The sequence below is a fragment of the Aspergillus wentii genome (genome assembly GCF_001890725.1).
Source record: "Aspergillus wentii DTO 134E9 unplaced genomic scaffold ASPWEscaffold_4, whole genome shotgun sequence".
NCBI lineage: Eukaryota > Fungi > Ascomycota > Eurotiomycetes > Eurotiales > Aspergillaceae > Aspergillus > Aspergillus wentii.
This window is the reverse complement of record NW_024467835.1, coordinates 2,318,560-2,332,508: the sequence shown is the minus strand read 5'-3', so window position 1 is coordinate 2,332,508 and position 13,949 is coordinate 2,318,560. Positions and strand designations below refer to the sequence as shown.

The following is a 13,949-nucleotide window of genomic DNA, read 5'->3' as shown; positions in this document are numbered from 1 at the left end:
TGGCATATTTGCGTTTCTTGTTTGCATTATAGACTGGTCTTTTTCGTTTGGGTTCTATCATAGACATAAAAGGTGCATATATTCTGAAATAATATCATTGATCTATTACTTATAAAGGTTTCTTCCTAGTGAGGCCCCTGGGTCAAGGGGGTAACCTAGGATTCCAGGCACTTCCATAAAAAGCCAACGATCAGTGAATGAATTCTTGGGTGTGAGTTTTTGTCCTCTTTGTTTACGCGCCTTGTCAACCCACAAACCCAATGATTCCCCTTTCAACACAATCATCTACGCTACACTGCTCTCCTTCACCAGTATGGCACCATACCTCGACCAGCTCGACCCCGATGGGGATGTCATCCTCGTCGTAGAGGAAAGCAAGTTCCTCGTCTCCTCAAAGGTACTTGGACTTGCCTCTCCTGTCTTTGCGGCGCTCTTCTCACGCAAATTTTCCGAAGGCACGCAACTTGTCGAAAACAGTCGCCCCGAAATCACGCTCAAAGATGACAACCCTGATGCTATGCGGATAATTCTCCGCGTCCTTCACTTCAAAGATCCTAAAGCTAGCTATTGCAAGGATGCCAAAGAGCTTGCCGTTCTCGCTATCCACTGCGACAAGTACTACTGCACCAAGGCTCTCATGCCATGGATAAAACTTTCGATTGCTCGTTTCAATTGCATCAACGCCAAAGACTACATTTTTCTCCTTCTAGCAGCGCACTTCTGCCGTGCTTCTGAATCGTTCAGATGGTTGTCATTGAAGGCTCAAAGGAGTCTTCCTCCTGACTTTTCCTTTGAGCAGGGGAGGCATGAGATCCTATGTTTGCTACCTAACGGAATGATCGGTATGTACTTTACTTTTTTACCCTCTCTATTCGATGCAAAGCCAGAGCGCTAACAATTTTAGATGACTTGAGAGGAATTATCAAGGGAATGTTGAAGAGTCTGAATACTGCGATCCAGTCAGTCGAATGTAGTCTATCCTACTCTCCGAAAAGCTACGCCATGTCAGACTTTACTTGTTGCGCAAAGATCTACAAATCGAAAGATAAGAAATGCAAAATCTGTGGTAATACAGATCTAAGCTACAGGCGGTGTACCAAAGAGACCAGAATCGCCAAGTATTTCGCAATCTTGAGGAAGAACCGCCTCTGGCCTTCTGTAATCATACCCGAATCATCCTCGTGCCCGGACCTGGTCAGTCGCATATCCGACGTTGGCAAGGATGTATTATCCCACACCTGTGCAGCAGGTCTGTCATGTCCGCTAAAACGGGAACTCGGAAGTTTGGTGATTGAGGCTCAACGGATTCTTGATCAGGGGAAGGGATTCAATCTCTATCCTCTTCATGGAGACTTGGGTGACTCGATTGTTGCCGAGGAATATTAATTCTCAATACTACTTTCTATACTATAGCAACTGTTCACCATCAGTGACACATAGCCCAGCCAATCAAAAACCACTTCTGGCATCTTGCATTGTATAACTATAGTCGGCGTGCTGTCCCAATTCGGAAAACATAATGTGGGTCAAAGTCAACCCCAGGTGACCCACACTACTTCCTAACCTGGTCTAGTGTTTGAAGTCGTAGAAGGAAACAATGCCCATTTCGAATTAGCTTCGATGTCGGCTGGCGAATGTGGCTAACATATTCTATACGCAGACCTAAGCCAGCCGAGGTTTTTCCCCACGCCAGATGAGCTCTATAAGTTTCTATTGGGCGATATCAGCGCCACAATCCACATTCTTAAATAGGAATTATAGAAGAGGACTGCAGAATTATATACAGCGATGGATAATCGAAGGCCCAACTTCCTCGTATTCCTCCTTGGAAACCCAATTCTGAAAACCAGCCTGAGAAGCAAGCATCGAACCACCAATCCAAGCGAGATACTTGCGGTGTGGGGGTGCAATAACGCTGGTATTGTGTTTGTTGGAGTCGAAATCTGCGATTTCTTTTTGGAGGCGTTCAGGCAGGTCTCGGAAGAGGGTGTTTCCTCCGGACTGTATGATTAGCATGTTTTCCTGGTTTACGTGGAAAGGTCTACATACCAAGACAATATTCTCGAATAGATCATTCTGGATACCTTCATCACTCTTCATAATACTCCTGTATACACTCGCTTGAAGAGGCCGACTATCAAGCCCCAACATGCAAGGCTGAAACAGACACTCAGTGGTAGCCAATCTCTCCACACCAACCAAAATAACCTGTCCATCAGGCAGCTCATACGCTTTGGCAGAATGAGAAGACTGGAGTGTGAACAGCATCTCCTCTTCATAGTCAAGTGCCACATAGCCGAATTTCTCTTTCATATCGCGCACGATATCACTGCCTGTGTTTGTTAGTATTTCATATCCAGCGTCGGTGAGTTGCTTCCGAAGATAATCTGTCAAATCGTCACCGGCGATATCGAATCGATCGCAGGCGTCTTGGATTATCGAGCCATTGTGGATGGGAACGATGTCTGTTACTTCGCTGCCTGAGTCGATGACGAGGCCTGTATTTCGGCCGGATGCATGGAGGGACAACACAGCTGATGGGATAGTACAGAAGGCAGGGGAATTAAAACTCTCAAAGACAATCTGTGCTGTTCTTTCTCTGGCTGAGTTGCGGTTTGAGAGCGGATCAGCCATGAGGATTGGATGGTCCGATGGGATCACTTCGAGCTCTTTTTCTAGGACATGATGCCATATTGTCTCCATATCATCCCAGCGGGTGATGAAGCCGCATTCCACGGGGGGTCTGATATTGAGGAATTGTCGATGGGATACTGCTTCATGGCCGATATATCTGTCCTTTCCTTTGTTGTTTAGAGGGCTGATTCATTAGTTTAGTTGATTAGGAGGACAGGCATGATATACCCTTGACGTCGTGGAGTTCCAATGATGGATGCTATGGATGTAAGTAGCTTTCATGACTGAGAAGAGAAGACATACGGAAGACAGTACGAGGTGTGTCATCACCGGCGAAACCAGCCTTGCATGTAGAGCTGCTGTTTATTGTTAGCGATGTTCATATGTGTATTTAAGGATGAAACATACCCATTATCGACGACGATGGCTTTGTTATACGACATGTTGTTGATACTGCTGTAAGATGCTGTGTAGTTGATTTATAGTCGATGGCTGCCTTGACACAGCCACAGTATAATGACTCAGCTTATGTATTCTATTATACTATAGTATTAAATTATACCGTGTTGATGATAATATGGCTATAGTTGATAGGATAAACTTCTATGCATGCACAAACACCCAAAGCAGCTGCATAAGTTATACCCAACCCCTCATCAACAAAACACCAGAAGAATCCCCAGGAATCCTCATCTTCAACACAACATCAACTCAAAATGTCTTCAAGAATCACCCAACTAGCACAATCTGTCCTGGCCAACACCACCAAACTTGACCAACACCAGCAAAACAACAACCATCCCTCGCCTTCATTCGATGCCACCGGCCCAAGAGATTTTGGCATCACCGATGCAGACGTGGAGAAATCGCGTCTGGATGCTATTGAATCTGCGACCGAGCTGATTGACTTGCTGCAGGGTCCAGTTGCACCGTTGCGTCCTTTTGTATGTCATGCAGTCTATTGATATGAATATAGCTAATTTATCAGTACAACGGAGCCAGTCTACAAGCCATCTCCCGCTGGTCCATCGCATCCAAAGTCCCCCGCGACGGCGACATTTCCTATACAGAACTCGCCAAACAATGCGGTGGCATTTCCGAACTCGACGTGCGCCGCATCCTTCGTTACGCAATGGTCTATCACCGTCTCTTCTGCGAGCCCCGAAAGGGCTTCGTCGCACACTCTCTCGCCTCTCTCCAACTATCCGAAGAACCTCACCTGGCAGGTCTCCTCTGGCTGATGGGCGACTCCTCCTACGCCAGCTATCCACACATCGTCCCTGCATTGGAGAACTTCAAAGATCAAGAACCGCATCACGCCCCGTGGTCGCTTGCCTTTCACTCCTCGAAAAGCATGTACGACGCCATGCAGGATCAGCCTATCCTGGCTTCGAATTTCGCCAACGCTATGGCTTCTTTCGCGTCCTTTCCTGACTCCACCATCCATCAGGCCTCCCATGCTCTTCCCGGGATGGAAATCCTGCACTACTACCCCTGGTCAAACCTATCAGGCTCACAATCAGCCATCCACATAGTCGACATTGGCGGATCAACCGGCGACAAGACCCTCCCTCTCGTCGAGGCCCTCCCAAACCTTTCTCTCACCGTGCAGGACCTCCCACAGACCATCGTGGGTGCCGAACAGTCCATCCCAGAACACCTAAGACCAAGGGTAAACTTCATGGCGTATGATTTCTTCACGCCCCAGACACGTATCGCTGATGCGTATATCCTCAAACACTGTCTACACAACTGGCCAGACCATTACTGCGTGCGTATCCTGCGCAATCAAATCCCGGTCCTTAGACCTGGTGCGCGGATTATCATCATCGACCACATTCTCCCTGAGCCGGGGACTATGGGCCTGCTAGTCGAAAAGAAGATCCGGTATTCCCCCTACATAGCATCTATCAAAGCCATCTCTAACTAAACGATAACAGAGCCTTAGACATGCTAATGCTAACAAACCACAACGCGCGCGAACGCGAACTCGAAGACTTCAAAACCCTCATCAAACAAGCCGACTCACGCTTCCAAATCGGCCACATCCACCAGTCACAACCCAGCAGTGCCGACTTTCCAACCGGTGCTATCGAAGTGATCTGGCCAGGAAATTAGACATCCATTAATAGAAGCACAGCACAGCCTGTCTTGTCAAATAATCTAACAACCACGTAATGTCAAAGGCAGCGTTTACTACATACTGTTTGTTTAAGAATGAAAGAACCAAGCTTCCAATGCCGATCAGGGGGGTTCCTATACAAAATTCTCGAGGCTGGTTCTTAGCCCTGATTGGTCGGATCTTCACGTCGTTCTTGTTAGTCTCGCTTCGGGCCTTGGGGAGGAAGTGGATTATTTCCTATTCGGGTAGTATCGATTGCACATCGCTGGTTTGGTAGATTGGCTTTTTTGTATACGAAGGCTGTGGATCTGCCTTGGATTGAATGTACAGCCTTGATGGTTTGATTAGATGGAGGATTGACATATAAGCAGCTTGTTGTTTCTGGTCTTCATCAATCATCATCAATCAACTCTTCTACTTCTACTTCTACTCAATCCAATCCAATCCAAAACAATCAATCAATCAATCAATCAATCAATCAATCAATCAATCAATATCTTCATCTACATCCACCATCAAAAACAAATACAACATAATGGCCGCCGCAACTTACTACAGCACCCCCGACATGGTACATACCCCCCATCCTCAATCTCCAACTAACAAAACACAGTCCGCATGGGCCCAACCAACACACAAACAAGACCAACTCACCGACGAAATCGATGAACCGTCTAGTGGTTAGCCTCCCCGGGGCTTCACATACAAATCGTCGAAAGCTGATATAATGTTTTTTTTTTTTTTCAGACCGCGGCCTCGGCGATGCCCACACATGGCGCCAGATCGGGAAAATCGCTGTCAAAGTAGCCAAGGCGCTTAATGATGAGGATGATGATGATGACGACAGTGGAAGTGATAACGACAGCGATAGTGGAAGCAGCAGCAGTGATAGTGACAGCGACAACGAAGACGAAGATGAAGATGAAGAACAAGAGCACGAGGAAGAGGGAGAGGAAGAGAAAGAGGAAGAACACGAAGAGGAGAAAAAGGAACACCACTTTGCTGCTTCGTTAAAGTTTGCGGGCAAGTTGGATAAGCTTGCTCATAAGAAGGAAAAGGAGGCCAAGGAGGGGATAGAGCAGCAGCATCAGCATCAAGCCCAATTGCAGGCTCAGCAGCAACTTCAAGCTCATCCTCAGCCCTGTCCTCAGCCTCACTATACGGCGTATAATCCTTATGCGCAGGCTGTTCAACCTCAACCTCATCCTCACTATACCGCCTATAATCCCTATTCTCAAGGCGCTCAATACCAGCAAGTACCAAGATGCTAAACTAGATTATGGGGTGTGATTTGGCTTTCTTGTATGATACCATTTTTATTGATAAAGCGTGTTTTTGCAATTCATCATATTCATATTCTTCTATTTGATTGATATTATTAGATTGGATTTTACCATAGGGAGGGACAATACCTCTATCTTGCTGGTAAAGATGATAATGACTAAGAGTTCATCAGTTATCGATAGGAGATCTCGTATTGCTAGGCAGGATTTAATGCCGGTATAGTGTGCAGCTTATTTAACGAAGGGTGGAGAACGATTATCCCACATGTCTAACAGTAAGCAAGATCTTGATCATGCAGTAATCATTAACTAGACTGCTATATCGCCAATGGAACACAAAGGGGTATCGACTAACAAAGGGCATGTGCAGGATAACCATTCGATAGGAACCAAAAGGCTGAACAAACCAATAAAACTAACCAAACCAAAGATAAAACACCGCTAAATCGTTTCTCGTATCATATCACCGACACCGGTGTTGGGCAGAATATCCCCAGTGGAAGAGACATTGAGACCGTGTAATTGGGCATGTTGACCGCCTCAGCAATCTGGAGATCTCCCACAATACTAACCAGTATGTATGCCTCGCTCCGGCTGAGTCCCTTGGTGGCCACCAGCCATTGTATCATGTTTCGGACGGCTTTCTTGCTGGCCTCGGGCAGGCTCGCATCGATCCCCATTGCCGCGTAGTGGCCGTGGTCGGGAATCGGATTCCGCATCATCGCTTTCGGTGGTGTTTGGTATTGAGGTGCCGTCACCCACGGCTGGTTCTTGCATACTTCCAGTCGGAGCGTCGCCTTGACCACGGTCTCGATCGCTGTCCCGCAGACCTCCCCGTGTCCTTGTGCGGCGTGGCCGTCGCCGCAGCTAAACAGGGCCCCGCGAGTGTGCACCGGAAAGTAAACAACTGACCCAACAGTCAGGTCTCGACAATCCATGTTACCCCCAGCCGCTGTCGGGGGGATGGTAGAAAGATCATCGTCGGTTGCAGGGGCCACGCCCATGCATCCCAGGAACGGCCGCAGCGGTATTCGAACTTTGTCTTTGAACGTCGTGCATCCTCGACCCTCGTCCAGTTTCCAGATATTCAGTGCTGGATCTGGAAACTCGTCGGCCAGCAGCCCAAACCCCGGGATGATGGCCGACCATCCCCAGTCGGCAACTTCCAATCCCAAGATCTCGACCTTGAGCACGTCACCGGGCTCTGCCGATTCCACAAACACCGGGCCGAAAACAGGGTTCGCGATGCTAATGTCCAGCGAGGTGATAGTTGACGCATCGGACATTGGTCCAATCTGGCCATTGCTGCTGTCAATGGCATCGAAGGAGACCTGGTCCCCCGACGAGACGGTCAAGACTGGAGGGAGACTCTTCGACCATTGTAGATGGCCGTGCTTTCGTCCGACATGAAAAGAATTGCACTGTGAAGCTGAGCCCATACCGGAGCAGAATGGGCCAGAAGAGAGGGATCAAGAATCAAGAATCAAGAATAACAGTGGGGAGATGCAGCAACACACAGACAACAAATATGTTCTGGAAAAGAAGGATTTTCTCATGGATAAATTGCAGGATCAAGGGCCAGAATGCCGAAAGAGAAAATCCCGGAAGAGAAAATGGGAGCAGCTTCAGTATTGGACAGTCATGGCGGGCTCAGGTGTCAGTGTCGCAGTCCCCACACCCCGGAAGTTTGAGTGCCTATCTAGCTTCCTGATCAAGCAGGAGAGAGAAATAAAGGGGGGCCTTCTAGCAAGATGGGGAGCCGCAAGTCACACAAAGCACGTCGACTAGTTCGAGCATCGCCAGCAGGTTCATCCTTGACGAGGGGATGTGGGCGTCTGCGTGGGCTTATCGAGCAGGATGAGGAGATGTAACTTTGCTGAAGCCCAATCAGACTGGCAGGATGACTAAGACGGCCCCTCCAGAACAAAGAGAAATCTCAAATCATCACAGATACTGCACGCCTCGACGCCTCGTGCCACCAGAAAAACCAGAAACCCCGGGCTGTGCGAGCAGAGGGAGGGCCAAATAATTCGCTGCCGTGCAGACATGGTCGTGTTTCCAACGGGGACAAGTAAATTAATATGGACCCGGCCGGGTGTGGAGGAGAAAACGACCTGCTTGTTTGGGCATGGTGGTAATCTGGCATTTTTTACATACACTAACACTTACAGTATCAGGCTTATAGGCTATAAACAGTTCTCAAGAATCCTGTCCATCTAAGAATGCCACTAAACACGATCGATTATCACTTCCTCGCCGGCTCGCCGTCAGAGACGCTACTTCTTGCGCTATATCACCCGCCATCATTCCCCGCGTCGACAGTTTCATGATGTGATTAATCAGAGTCGCATCGTCGGTCGAGTCACTGATCCCATCTGACACAACAACAAGCAAGTAACGTCGGTCTGGCGATAGTTTGAGTCTCATCATATCCGGTTCGTTGGACAAAAAGTTACCCCGGGTTTCAGGGGCAGACGACGACGATGAAGCCCGCCGTGTCTTTTGACTCGTTCCCTCGTCTTCGATCGTGTTAATGGGATTCTTGTACTGCAGGTCACCAATTGCTCGCGACATGTTCAGCGCCCCTGTGGATAGAATGTCACCATCTGCCGTTTGAATGGGATGTGAGGGTACACACCTACACGGGCAGTTCCACTGCGCGTGTTGATAACCCCACCAGCCTCCTCGATTCGTGACTTTTCACTAGGAGCATCTGGTTTATGGGACTTCGTGAGACGTCGCTGGTTCACCCATGTTATCACCATGTCGCATCAACAGGCATATATGCTAACTTACGATATGACATGGACGCTCCGTTCTAGGGTCCCGTTCAGCTAGAATAACGTGAGAGTCTCCAAGGTTGGCGACGACCAAATCGCCTTTTGTCAGGTTGATAAAGCATAATGCAACAGTCGATCCAGAAACAGCAGGTTCCGTGGCTTCGTTCTTGAAACGATCGAGCAGAACGCCGTCTTCATCTGCCAGCGCACCTTTGATGGCCCCTTCATAATCGCCAAGGTCAAACTCTGGACGCTTCGCGAGCAGAAAGTGTAGGTTTCGACTGGCATGCTCTGCGACTAACTGCGAACCACTGTTGGGTTAGTGTAAGGTTCTTTTAGCTGTGGTATTGAACACTCACTGTCCGTCGTAAACTGCAAAGAAGGCAAGCTTATCCTCCGTTTTGGAAGGAAACTGATCCGGCAGGACTAATGTGCATCGATCTTCTTGGAATTGTCGACCTCCTTGAGCCTAGCATCCATCAGTCAATATCCTATACCAGCTCGAGTGGCTTACTTGGCCTGCGCCTGCATCAAAAAGCAGAACCGCATCTGATGTCGACATTAGAGTGTTCCGGAACATTTGCGTCCACAATATCCTCACTGCCAGGGCTATACAACAGAGGGATACAACAAGAGGCAGAAAAAGCAAGTCTCGATATTCTTCCATAGTTGCTGTCCTTGGATCTGGGTGATGATGGCTGACATCATGGCCTATTTATGCTCTTGAATGCTCCTGCGTCACGCGCTGCTCATCTATGGTTCTTTGCCATTATCCATTGATAGCCACCGATGTTGATTAGGTTTGCCAATGACATCTCGTCTGTTGAGTTCATATCTTCAGATCCTCAGTATGTTTGTAGAATAAAAAGATCACAGATCACAGATAACAAATCATAAATCATTAATAGTATTATCTGTAGTCAATGGTCAGTTGTAAATAAAGCGACGCGGACTAACTGAATCGAGTAATCGAGCAACTTCCGCCGCGGATTATTTTCTGTCGTCATGTTTCGCCTCGCTCTCTCCGCCTGATTCTCAATTCTTCTCCTTCCATCTCTCCTCTCGACTATCCTGGACTTGAATAGCCCGCCATGGGCTGGGTTGGAGTGGCTACACTCATTGCGACGGCATGTTTCGTCCTCTACCGTTATCCCCCTCGTTCCTGGCCGCTCGATCCCGAACCCTCGTCTACCCCTCGACCCCAACCGGAACCGATCTCCGAAAAAACCGTCCCAGCTTCGGGCGGAGAAGACGTGGAGGCCAAGAATGTGAAGCCGGTAGATGAGGCAGATTCTTCGCGTGATGGCGATGGAGAAGAGGCAGAGGATGCACAGTCGACACCCAAAGCATCGGCCTCGACGCCAGTTCTCCAAGTGCCAACGTTCAGCCTGGATGATAACCCACGCCCCACAACTGAACAATCCAGCCAGGGACTGCGGAATGATAATCACGCCTCGATCAAACAACCATCTGCATCTTCATCGTCGACTCCCTCCATCATGACCAACAATCCAGAGTCGCTAACTATGCCGCCACCACCGCAACCATCATCGACTTCCTCCTCGTTAATGCCTCCCCCTCCGCTCCCGCGCCTGCGCCCGACAGCCCAGCAAAATCAATCTCAACCTCGACCACAACTCCCTCAGTCCTCCTCGCTGTTAACCCCAGGACGACTCCCCCCTCGCCCCAGCGCAGGCAACTCCCTCCGCCCCCCTCCATCCGCTGCATCCTCCCTCCGAGCCCCTCCCACCAGCAGCCGCCCCCCAATGAGCAACAGCCTAGCCCCCACAAAGACCCTCAAACCATCCCCTTCGTCCAAAAGAGCCGTCCTCGAACCAGGCTTCTCTCCCCTTGACTGGGCCGCGCTCACCTCCAACCCCAAAAACAACCTGCGCGGGGCGAACCTGCCCCCGGGTCTGATCCGGGTGACGCCGTCGATGCTCAAGGCGCAGAATGGCCGAAAGGGCGCCGACGCGTGGACCTCCTATCAGGGCAAGGTGTTTAACATCCAGCCATACGTCCCGTTTCATCCGGGCGGGAAGGGCGAGCTGCTACGGGGTGCTGGGAAGGATTCGGGAAAGTTGTTCATGGAGATTCATCCGTGGGTGAATTGGGATGCTATACTGGGGGAGTGTCTGGTTGGGATTCTGGTTTCGGAGAATGAGGCTGCGGGTGAGAATAATCTCGATTCGATGGATTAGTCTCGCTTCCTCTTCTTTTCGTTTCTTCCCTGCACATATTATGTTCTCCCTGCTGTCTGCGATAGACTGTACTATACCCTTGGTGATATAGATACCAATACCCTAGAAGATACACATACTGTACAACATAATGATATTCTCACAGCATACCATAGTACATACAATCATGACCAATAATATAACAATATCCCGTATTATATCACATATCACATCTACAACTCATCCTTATCAACCCCCTGAATGCCCACCAACTCCGTCTCAAAAACCAACGTCGAGCCCGCAGGAATCGGCCCAATAGCCCGCTGCCCATATCCGTACTCGGGGGGAATCGTCAAAGTCCGCTTATCACCAACACACATGTCCAAAAGACCTTCGTCCCATCTAAACATCGCAATCGTTAGCCATACATTCATACTTCACTAAAAATATGTGTTGAAACTCACCCCTTAATAACCATTCCCGACCCAACTCTAAACGTCAACGGCTTGTTGCGGTTGTAGCTCGCGTCGAACTCGGAGCCGTCAGAGGCGAGGGTACCGCGGTAGTGCATGTGGATGGTGTCGCCTTTGGTTGTTTTGCGGGTGCAGTCGGTCGAGTGGGTTGTTTCGATGCCGAGTTCTGCGGAGACGGCGAGGGAAGTGAGGGAGAGGAGGGTGGTGAGGAGGGAGAAACGCATTTTGATTGTTAATTCTTTTGATTAATTGTGATTGTGGTGATAGGGGGGTAATGGTTGTTGATGGTGAGGTTGGGAGTAGGTTGTTGGAAAACGTGGTTAACTGAGTTGAATTGAAGCTCTGACCGGCGAGTGCTCGGAGTTAGCGGGCACAGACCTCCATCTCAACTATGTATGGATAACTACAGGCAACATACGAGTAATACGTCTAGAGTAATTTGCAGGATAAATATTAACGTAATGAGCCAGCCCAATTTTGATATCCGTCTAAATGTTCCTATATACATGAATCCCAAACAATAACATTAACATAAATTCAAGCAATTAAGCCCATTTACCCAGCAAAGCCATAAGCAAAGCGCCCAAGCACAAAAGGAAGAAAGCAGCAAGAACATCCCGAATGGGTGCTTTTCGCATGGATGTGCTGAACATGAACTCGTGGGCCATGAGTTCCACGAGAGCTGTGTAGATCAGAATGCCAGCGGAGATCGAGTCGAATACTCCGTTGACAATGAGGGTGGTGCGGCCCTCTGGGGGATAGCTGTTGCGCACCCCCAATCCGATAGCAATCGCAATTGGGGTGGAGATGCCATAGCCAAATCCTAGCAAGTAAGGGGTCAACCGCTTCGATCGGGGCCACGGGATCGTGGCCAGGCGAGACCCCAAACCCAGGCCTTCAAAGGTTTGGTGGAAGACAAGGACAATGTACAGCGTGACGAATTCCGATCCGGACACCGCCAGGGTCAATCCAATGAAAATGGAGTGGAAAATAATGCCGAATTCCAAAATGAAAATAGAGGTCAACTGGGCCACGTAGTCCTCGAGGGAAGTGTCCTTCTCGGCCATTTCGGCGTCATGGTGCTCACGACCGTGGCCCAGGTGGTCTTCGCCGGGCATGACTGTTTTAGGATCCACGGTCGAGACAGGGATTTCCTTTCCATGCGAGTGGTGGTCGTGTGCCAACTCATGGGCGTGACTTTCGCCAAAGCGAGCGTATCTCATAACCATCAACTCAACAAAGAATAGGACGACGATGGTCATAAGGACGATGCCCTCCACCCAGCTGTACTCGGTGATTGGGCCGGTCAGACATTCATTGGTCAATGCCTCTTCTGCAGGAGCAAGCAAATGAATAAAAGCCGTGGCAATAATGACACCGGAACCAAAGTACTTGGCGATGAAGAATGCCCATCCTGGGACACCCTTACCCCGAAAGCTGTTGGCAAAAACGGGGAAGACGGCGCCAAACATGGAGCCAACCATGATGACGAAGATCGACGAGATACGCAGACCCATGCGACCATCAAATTTGTTGCCTGTATCACAAGCAGGTGCATCCTCCCGTGGGAGGAGCGCGTGGAAGATTTCCGAGGCCATTATGGCGTGCGTTGGCGAGTCGACTGAAAAATTGAGGACAGGGTCACAACAGCACGGGCCAGTGAGAGGAGGGGAAGAAAAAGAAAAGAGAGGTCTGACAGGTGCCACGCAGGTTTCACGAAAATAGGAATGGACCCTGAAGATCTAAGAAAGACAAGAAAAGAGGGAAGATAGGATGCAGGCGGCTGAGATATCCGATATATGGCAGGTCTGCGAGCCTTCAAATAGCGCGAGGGCCAAATCCCCTTTTCTTTATGGGATCTTCCTCTTCTTCCCTGCTTTGTGTTGATTTCGCTCGGCGCTTATGGCGTCCTGTTTAGTGCGTCTCGCCTCGTGGATGTCGGTGGGCTCAGCGTCCTCAAGGTCCCCGGACGACGGTACAGACCGCGGGCAAGAACTCAAACAAGATGTTCTCCAGGCGAAACAGACGCAGGGATTAGGTGTCAAGCACGCTAAGCAGTCGTGGTCGGACCGTTTGATATCTTGGTATCGTGGGATGGGAGATGAGAGTCAAGCCAGCAACTCTCGATCGACCGATATGGTAGTAGCAGTGTAATAGCAGGCGAATAACTACCCGTCACAATCTATAGACACTGAAAGTAATAGAGGCCCAAAGGCAGACGTGGAGATGGTCGGAGGATGGCAGTCCATTGTGAGATTTTTTGATGGTTTTTCCAGTTGGCAGAGGTTGGCCGCACCTGGGGACCTTGGGAGAAAGCGGGCCTACCAAAGGTGGCTCGTAGACGTCAGGACGATAAAAAGGATGTCGAGGAACCACTCTGGAGGACCTTGGGGAATGCATCTCGCAGCCTCTGGTTGGCTGGAATAGCGGCTGTAGTGGGGTAGGAGTCACGTGTTCCCCGAGAACTGTTCATATTA

At 49.4% G+C, this 13,949-nt stretch overlaps 9 protein-coding genes across 9 annotated transcripts; 4 read left to right on the top strand and 5 right to left on the bottom strand.

The window, feature by feature from the left end:
- Positions 1-313: 313 nt before the first annotated feature.
- On the top strand, positions 314-1,386 carry ASPWEDRAFT_172334 (BTB/POZ domain-containing protein; the record flags this gene model as incomplete). The annotated part of the gene is made up of 2 exons (XM_040830923.1): positions 314-842; positions 905-1,386. The coding sequence occupies 2 exons, from the start codon at positions 314-316 to the stop codon at positions 1,384-1,386; spliced, it is 1,011 nt and encodes a 336-aa protein (XP_040689208.1).
- Positions 1,387-1,640: 254 nt separating this feature from the next.
- ASPWEDRAFT_40736 (uncharacterized protein) lies at positions 1,641-2,956 on the bottom strand. The gene is made up of 3 exons (XM_040835394.1): positions 2,938-2,956; positions 2,050-2,893; positions 1,641-2,001 (listed from the first exon to the last, which is right to left on the bottom strand). Exons 2-3 carry the CDS (start codon positions 2,701-2,703, stop codon positions 1,777-1,779), a joined length of 879 nt encoding a protein of 292 aa, XP_040689207.1. The 5' UTR covers positions 2,704-2,893; positions 2,938-2,956; the 3' UTR covers positions 1,641-1,776.
- Positions 2,957-3,350: 394 nt separating this feature from the next.
- On the top strand, positions 3,351-4,752 carry ftmD (O-methyltransferase ftmD; the record flags this gene model as incomplete). Its single annotated transcript, XM_040830922.1, has 3 exons — positions 3,351-3,578; positions 3,623-4,521; positions 4,575-4,752. 3 exons carry the CDS (start codon positions 3,351-3,353, stop codon positions 4,750-4,752), a joined length of 1,305 nt encoding a protein of 434 aa, XP_040689206.1.
- A 270-nt stretch (positions 4,753-5,022) lies between these two features.
- Positions 5,023-6,339, top strand: ASPWEDRAFT_513891 (uncharacterized protein). The gene is made up of 3 exons (XM_040837581.1): positions 5,023-5,436; positions 5,504-6,058; positions 6,213-6,339. The coding sequence occupies exons 1-2, from the start codon at positions 5,292-5,294 to the stop codon at positions 6,025-6,027; spliced, it is 669 nt and encodes a 222-aa protein (XP_040689205.1). The 5' UTR covers positions 5,023-5,291; the 3' UTR covers positions 6,028-6,058; positions 6,213-6,339.
- ASPWEDRAFT_513446 (acetamidase/formamidase family protein) lies at positions 6,129-7,858 on the bottom strand. The gene has a single exon (XM_040837575.1). The coding sequence runs from the start codon at positions 7,476-7,478 to the stop codon at positions 6,498-6,500; it is 981 nt and encodes a 326-aa protein (XP_040689204.1). The 5' UTR covers positions 7,479-7,858; the 3' UTR covers positions 6,129-6,497.
- Positions 7,859-8,238: 380 nt separating this feature from the next.
- ASPWEDRAFT_172329 (PP2C family serine/threonine-protein phosphatase) lies at positions 8,239-9,381 on the bottom strand (the record flags this gene model as incomplete). Its single annotated transcript, XM_040830921.1, has 5 exons — positions 8,239-8,624; positions 8,678-8,780; positions 8,836-9,130; positions 9,179-9,288; positions 9,334-9,381. 5 exons carry the CDS (start codon positions 9,379-9,381, stop codon positions 8,239-8,241), a joined length of 942 nt encoding a protein of 313 aa, XP_040689203.1.
- A 529-nt stretch (positions 9,382-9,910) lies between these two features.
- Positions 9,911-11,020, top strand: ASPWEDRAFT_59810 (uncharacterized protein; the record flags this gene model as incomplete). The annotated part of the gene is made up of 1 exon (XM_040838473.1): positions 9,911-11,020. One exon carries the CDS (start codon positions 9,911-9,913, stop codon positions 11,018-11,020), a length of 1,110 nt encoding a protein of 369 aa, XP_040689202.1.
- A 212-nt stretch (positions 11,021-11,232) lies between these two features.
- fkbp3 (peptidylprolyl isomerase family protein FPR2) lies at positions 11,233-11,696 on the bottom strand (the record flags this gene model as incomplete). The annotated part of the gene is made up of 2 exons (XM_040828262.1): positions 11,233-11,401; positions 11,464-11,696. 2 exons carry the CDS (start codon positions 11,694-11,696, stop codon positions 11,233-11,235), a joined length of 402 nt encoding a protein of 133 aa, XP_040689201.1.
- A 321-nt stretch (positions 11,697-12,017) lies between these two features.
- On the bottom strand, positions 12,018-13,070 carry zrfB (low-affinity Zn(2+) transporter ZRT2; the record flags this gene model as incomplete). Its single annotated transcript, XM_040837614.1, has 1 exon — positions 12,018-13,070. One exon carries the CDS (start codon positions 13,068-13,070, stop codon positions 12,018-12,020), a length of 1,053 nt encoding a protein of 350 aa, XP_040689200.1.
- Between the last annotated feature and the right edge of the window lie 879 nt (positions 13,071-13,949).